Here is a 6,782-nt window from a genome sequence, read left to right on the forward strand (position 1 = left end):
TGGTTAGACCACACTTGGGATATTGTGTCCAATTCTGGTCGCTGCATTATGGGAAGGATGTGGATGCTTTAGAGAGGGTGCAGTGGAGATTTACCAGGATGCTGCCTGGACTGGAGGGCATGTCTTATGAAGAAAGGTTGAGGGAGCTAGGGCTTTTCTCACTGGAGCAAAGAAGGAAGAGAGGTGACTTGATAAAGGTGATGAGAGGCATGGATAGAGTGGATAGCCAGAGACTGTTCCCCTGGGCGGTAATGGCTGTCACGAGGGGAACATAATTTTAAGGTAATTGAGGAAGGTATCGGGGAGATGTCAGAGATAGTTTCTTTACACCGAGAGTGGTGGGTTCGTGGAACGTACAGCCAGCGGAGGTGGTGGAGTCAGAGTCATTCAGGACATTGAAGTGACTCTTGGACAGGCACATGGACAGCAGTTGAACGGGTGAAGGTTAGGTTGATCTTAGATTCGTATAAATGGTCGACACAACATCGTGGACTGTAGGGCCTGCACTGTGCTGTACTCTTCTATGTTCTATGTATCCAGGCACTATTACAGGATGAAAAGAAAAAAAATGTCATTAGACCATAAGAAATAGGAACTGGAGTAGGTCTGGCAACTCCTCAAGCCTGCTCCACCAATCAACATCATGCCTCACCTTTAACCCCAACTCTACTTACCCCACGCCATCCTCAGATGTTACGTTGTGTTGGTGGGTTGGAGAAGTTTCCATAATTCCCAAAGACTGCTGGCTGCAGACATTCTAACTCTATTGTAACACATTTACAGTTATCAGAACATTCCCCGACACAAGCTTCTTTTCATGTTGCTTTCTTCGAGACTCTCAGATCACGAGTGTATGTCACTTCCTTCCAAAGACATCACAGGCTTAACCCTTCACAGGACTATTCCTAATATCCTCCATTATATTAAACCTGCGATGAACCTAGAATCCTACATTCCAGCTATCTTAGCCTTCAGTAAACTCAATGATGAAGCTTCCATAACAGGCTGGAGAATTCCAAAGATTTCTTTGAGTGAAGAAATTTCTCCCCACCTCAGTGCTATTTGATGAAGGGCTGGTTTAGCACAATGGACTGACACAGCTGGCTTGTAATGCAGAACAAGACCAGCCGTGCAGGTTCAATTCCCGTTCCAGCCTTCCCGAACAGGCACCGGAATGTGGCGACTGGGGCTTTCCGCAGTAACTTCATTGAAGCCTACTTGTGACAACAAGCAATTATTATTATCTCTTTCTCCTGAATCTATGCTGCCCTGTTCTCGATGTCCCAGCCAGGGGAAACAACCTTCCTACCTTGTCAGCGTGTATGATTCAATGAGATCACTCTCATTCTCCTAAATTCCAGAGAGTACGCAACAATATGATTCCTTTCAGCATTGGACAACTCTGTAACCCAGGAATCAATCCAGTGAATCTTCACCGCATCATCTCCAAGGAATGTACATCCTGTTTTAGATCAGGTGTGATGTTCACCGTTTGGGAGACGAATGTTGACGTTGGGACTGAATTGGGCTTGGAGGGCCTGTGCTGTATTGTTCTTTGTTCTCTGTGATCCATTTTTGACGGCAGCGAGATCCTGGATGAGAAGAGAGCGGGCCTCCAGAACTGGCAACACCAGGTGATGGTGGAGCCTCCTGATCCCACTCCGGCCTCCTCTCTATCCCATGGAGTAGCCTGGGGCCCATGCAGGACCCTCCCGCAAGGGATGTGCTAGAACCCCTCAGCACTTCTGAATCCCCCCATCCACCTGACACTGGAGCAGTGGGCAGAACATGTGTGACACCCAAAAATCCACCTGGCCCATCCAAATCCAGGTCCTCCAGAGGATGGCCGCAAAATGGCATATCAGGTCATAGGGTGAGATATGCAGCAGGCCGCCGCCATGTCTGAGGGACTGTCTGGGTCACACCTAGTAGGAGTAGTAGGCCATGTAAAATAAGCAAGTTAGACACCAGTTAATTTGGCCAGGGTGCAGCTAAGGTTAGAGGTCAGGGCACAATAATGTATATAGTCACTATTAAACACCTTTTCACCAACATTACAACCTGCCTCACCCCTCTGTCTGAAGGGTGTGAGGGAAGGGCTGGGCTGGGTGTAGAGGGTGTGCCGGCTGGGGAATGTGGGAGGTTGGTGGTGTGGGTGTTGGTGGATGGCATGGGGCAGGGCTCCTAGGACAACTGAACATTCCACCTGGGGTCATCCTTAGAGGCAGCAGGGAAGAGGACCCGAAGTGTGAGGCTGCCTTGTAGGACAGCTTTCCCATCCAGCACAAGTGATGCAAGGCCTCCTTGGTTTCCAAATTCTTTGGTGGCACAGTCATTCCAGCATCTCCTCGATTGCCTCCATGGGGCGTCATTCTCCGAACCCCCGCCGGGTCGGAGAATGGCCGTTGGCCGCCGTGAATCCCGCCCCCACCGAAGTCTCCGGTACCGGAGATTGGGCGGGGGCGGGAATCGGGCCGCGTCGGTTGGCGGGACCCCCCCGCTCAATTCTCCGGCCCGGATGGGCCCAAATCCCGCCCAGAAATTGCCTGTCCCGCCGGCGTAAATAAAAGCTGGTATTTACCGGCGGGACCAGGCGGCGTGGGCGGACTCCGGGGTCCTGGGGGGGCGCGGGGCGATCTGACCCTGGGGGTGCCCCCACGGTGGCCTGGCCCGCGTTCGGGGCCCAACGATCCGCGGGCGGGCCTGTGCCGTGGGGGCACTCTCTCCCTTCCGCCTCCGCCACGGCCTCCACTATGGCGGAGGCGGAAGAGACTCTCCCCACTGCGCATGCGCGGGAAACTGTCGGTGGCCGCTGACGCTCCCGTGCATGGCGCCGCATTTCCGCGCCAGCTGGCGGGCAACAAACGCCATTTCCGCCAGCTGGCGGGGCGGAAATCCCTCCGGCGCCGGCCTAGCCCCTCAATGTTGGGGCTCGGCCCCCAAAGATGCGGAGCATTCCGCACCTTTGGTCCGGCGCGATGCCCGCCTGATTGGCGCCATTTTTGGCGGCAGTCGGCGGACATCGTGCCGTTGGGGGAGAATTTCGCCCCATGTTAGAGGTGTGTGTGTGGGCAGGTCCTACAGATGGAAGTGAGGCAGGGAAGTGTGTCTGCTGGGAGTGTAGCTGCAGTGTGATGTGGGTCCTGGGTGTGACAGACAGGTTGTGACAATCTGTCCAGGGGCAGGATGGATGGGAGCAGGGGCGCGGTGGACAGGCAGGGGTTGGAGACGCTGCTGGTCCTGCAGAGTGGGCTAGCCGATACCGTCACTGGTGAGGCCTCTGCCCTGAGAGGGTCAGTGTGCCAGGGAGGGTGCCAAAGGCCACGGTACATGTGTCCTTTGTTTGGGGTGAGCTCTGCTATTCCCCTGCTTCCCCTGCGGTGGGGCTGAGCTTCTGATGAGGACACTGAGGAGTGGCAGCACCTGGTGTGACACTGATTGAGCTTGGCCACGCCCATCCCAGTGACGGGTCAGCTGGGGTCTGAGTGTTTCCAGTGGGGTGACCTGGGTGGGCTCCCAAATGACCCGAGGCTCTGTGAACATTTACAGGACACAGTGAGCAGTCAGCAGAGTGAGCAGTCAGGGGCCTGGAACTTGTACCAAATGGGTGCGTTTCAAACAATTACTGCAGCAATGGCGGCCTGAGCCAGGCCACCCCGATCCCGAGGGGGACACCCCAAATCCACGGAGCTGTCAGGAAGTCGGTCCTGCTATTCCCCTACACCCCCCAGCAATTGGTACAATGTTGAACAGTTTTTCCAACTTTGCTTACCTTCTCTCTCCCCTTCAGTAGACATGGCACACAGTCCCTGTTTGCAAATACCTGCAGTAAATCGCCACCAGCGAAGGAGCGGAGTATCCCCCCCCCGAATTGACCTCGATTTTGGCTGGACGCCCATTGTCTGGCTGAGCCCTGTTCGTGTTTACATCGCCGCGAATCAGAGAAATTTACACAAGGAGATGAAAACTGCCCGCAATTCTCCAGGTGTGGTCTCAGCAAAGACTTGTCAAATTGGAACAAGACTCCAGGATTCTCGCACTCCTGTCCTTGGATTGCTCCTTGCAGTAGTGGAGAGGCTTGAACATTCTGTTAATCACAAGAGCAATGTCATCGGGTGTCTTAAGCTCCTGACAGGGTCACCCATGATGATAAGGTTGGGTGGGAGGAACCAGACAAAGCGCAATTTAAAACGAGTTCTCAACGGCGGATCAGGCAGAAGATACTCGAATGGTATCAACAGCTGCCATGGCAACCATTGCCCCCTTGGCCCACTGTGAGATCCACGAAGGCAGAGGCCACAAGTGAACCTTGCCCACGTGATTTATGGCTGCGGGGACCAGGGAATCATGGGAGGGCGGAGCATAGGCTCATCAACGCTCCTGGTTACCTCCTCAAATTGTATTTGTCAAGAAAGACCTTTCCTTAACAAATCCATGCTGACTATTCCTGATTAATCCGTGTCTAAAGTGCAGATATATTCTGTCCCTCAGAATTCTTTCTTGGTCCCAACCTTGAATTTGGAAATCATTAACTCTGTGAGTGCCGGTCCCCGGGATGCCTGAACAGCCCGGGGCAGCTATTTCACTATTTATTCCAGTTCACACACTCAGGATTGACAACCCTCCCTGCCTGAGTTGGACAGATTTTTGACAGTAAAGAGAGTAAAGGGTTTTCAACCCTAAAATACAGGCATTAAATAATTTCTACTGGTACAAACATTACAGAATGCAGTAAACTCTGAACTATACTGACCTTGTCCTCAATGGCTACTTCGGGTAGTAAGCAATCATCTTGTTCACAGAGTTCGATCATCTCTTTTACCGCATTCTGTGCAGCGAGTTGGTTCCAGAAGAGGACAGACACGGTTAAGAAGATTCTCAGCATCTTGGTGTCGGCTCAGATCACTGGTGAATCCACTGAATGACTCTCAGCACCTTCAGCTCGATCTGCAGTTTGAGCAGAGAGCTCAGCGATTTTTATACTGTTTTCAGGAGATGATTTTGAATAAAGTTTAGCTACAGGACCATCAGGTGTTGAAGAAATTCCCCAGCTAATTAACTATGGAAATGTTTCCTGGTCCCAGTCTTGAATTTAGAAATCATTACCTCTGTGAGTGCTGGTTTCTGGGCAATCTGAACAGCCCGGGGCAGCTAGTTCACTACTGAGTCCAGTTCACACACTCAGGATTGATCTCCCTGCCTGAGTCAGACGGATTTTTGGTGGGAAAGGGAGTCGAGGGTTATGGGGACAGGCAGGAAAGTGGAGTTAAGGCCACAATCAGATCAGTCATGATCTAACCGAATGGTGGAGCAGATTCGAGGGGCCGAATGATCTATTCCAGCTCCAATCTTTTTATTCATTATTCAGGTGTGGGCTGTAGCCATCTGGGATGGCCACTTCCTGATTACAAAATGGACACTTTGCAAAGATTGCAGGGAAAATGGACAATACATAGAAAGCAAACAGGTGCAAGGTTTGTCTGTTGATTGGGGCCATAGCTCCCAGATAAGACCGATACTGCAAACCATTTCCATACTAATGAGCCATCCCCAGGAACAAAAAGGCAACATTTAAGTAAACAATACCAAGACAGACACCCCGGCGCCAGAGGAGACCAGAACAAAACTGGCCAACGGCCACCGAGGACACGCCCAGCAATCAGGGCACCCACCACCCTATTGGAGGAAATCGATGAGAACGATTGGGAAACGGGCCAATTAATTGAGGCCAAGTTCAAGACCCACCCAAAAGCGCGCAAAGCCCCTTTTGGGTAGAAGAAGAATCCCCCAAGAGAGAATCGCTCTCTTGCGGCCCCGGCTCTCACCAAGGAGAGACCTGCCCAACAGCAACATCAGAACAAGTAAGTTCAAGGTCAACGCACGCTATGAGACAGACGCTCCTCGCTGTTATTCCGTTCCAATTACACCCCAACAGCCTCAGAACCGAACAACGGCCATTGTTCCTCTGACTGAGTGGGCGCCCGAAGCTAAGTATAGGCTTTTAGCAGTAGTGATAGTTTAGTTTGTAGAGTTTTATGCATGAGTATACTTGACTGTGTGTGTAAATAAATGCACACACACCGCCGTCGCACCTCTCTCACACTCCTCAACCACCTCGTACACCAGCTCTACAGCAGACGCTGTAACCTGGAAACCAAGATAGAGACCATATTCTCAACTTGCGCTCAGGATGCAGCAGACCAGCTGCGGGACACCGCCAAACAGATGAGACAACAATACTATGCCACCTATATGCACACCAAGACCAGGAAGTTTGAGAAACTCGGCATCACCACCAGCAGCAACCAAGCCACCCCCGGTACCACAGTAGAAAACAATACAGGGAAATCTATTGTCAACTTGTCAGACTACACCCTTCAACAAGATGAAGTCGAAGTCCTCAGCAGAGGGCTCAATTTCTGCACCACCACCAAAATGGACCCCATCAGTCTCGCGGCAGACACGGAGGAATTCATCAGGCGAATGAGGCTCCGGGAATTCTTCCACAGACCCCAAGAGGCCAACAGCGAACCCAAGCAGACTATCAATGAACCAGAACAGCAGACCGAGAGATCTGCAGTGCGGCAACCGAAGAGGAAAGAGTCGAATTGGATCCCTCCGGAAGGCCGCTGCCATAGACTCGACATGTATGCTCAAGCCGTCAGGAGTCGCGTCAATGCCAGATTCATCAGTCGCATTCACAAGACAGCCCCGAACGTCACCCAAGCACAATGCAATGCCATCCGCGTTCTCAAGACCAACCGCAGAATCATCATCAAACC

At 52.0% G+C, this 6,782-nt stretch overlaps 1 protein-coding gene across 1 annotated transcript in view; it reads right to left on the reverse strand.

Moving 5' to 3' along the window:
- Positions 1–4,939, reverse strand: part of LOC140411133 (uncharacterized) — a 29,497-nt gene extending 24,558 nt beyond the window's left edge. The window contains exon 1 of the mRNA XM_072500193.1: positions 4,754–4,939. Within this exon, the coding sequence (XP_072356294.1) occupies positions 4,754–4,885 (132 nt within the window). The 5' untranslated portion in view covers positions 4,886–4,939. The remainder of the gene's footprint in view (positions 1–4,753) is intronic.
- Positions 4,940–6,782: the final 1,843 nt, after the last annotated feature.

This window comes from Scyliorhinus torazame, chromosome 4, assembly GCF_047496885.1.
Source record: "Scyliorhinus torazame isolate Kashiwa2021f chromosome 4, sScyTor2.1, whole genome shotgun sequence".
In the NCBI taxonomy this organism is placed as follows: Eukaryota; Metazoa; Chordata; class Chondrichthyes; order Carcharhiniformes; family Scyliorhinidae; genus Scyliorhinus; species Scyliorhinus torazame.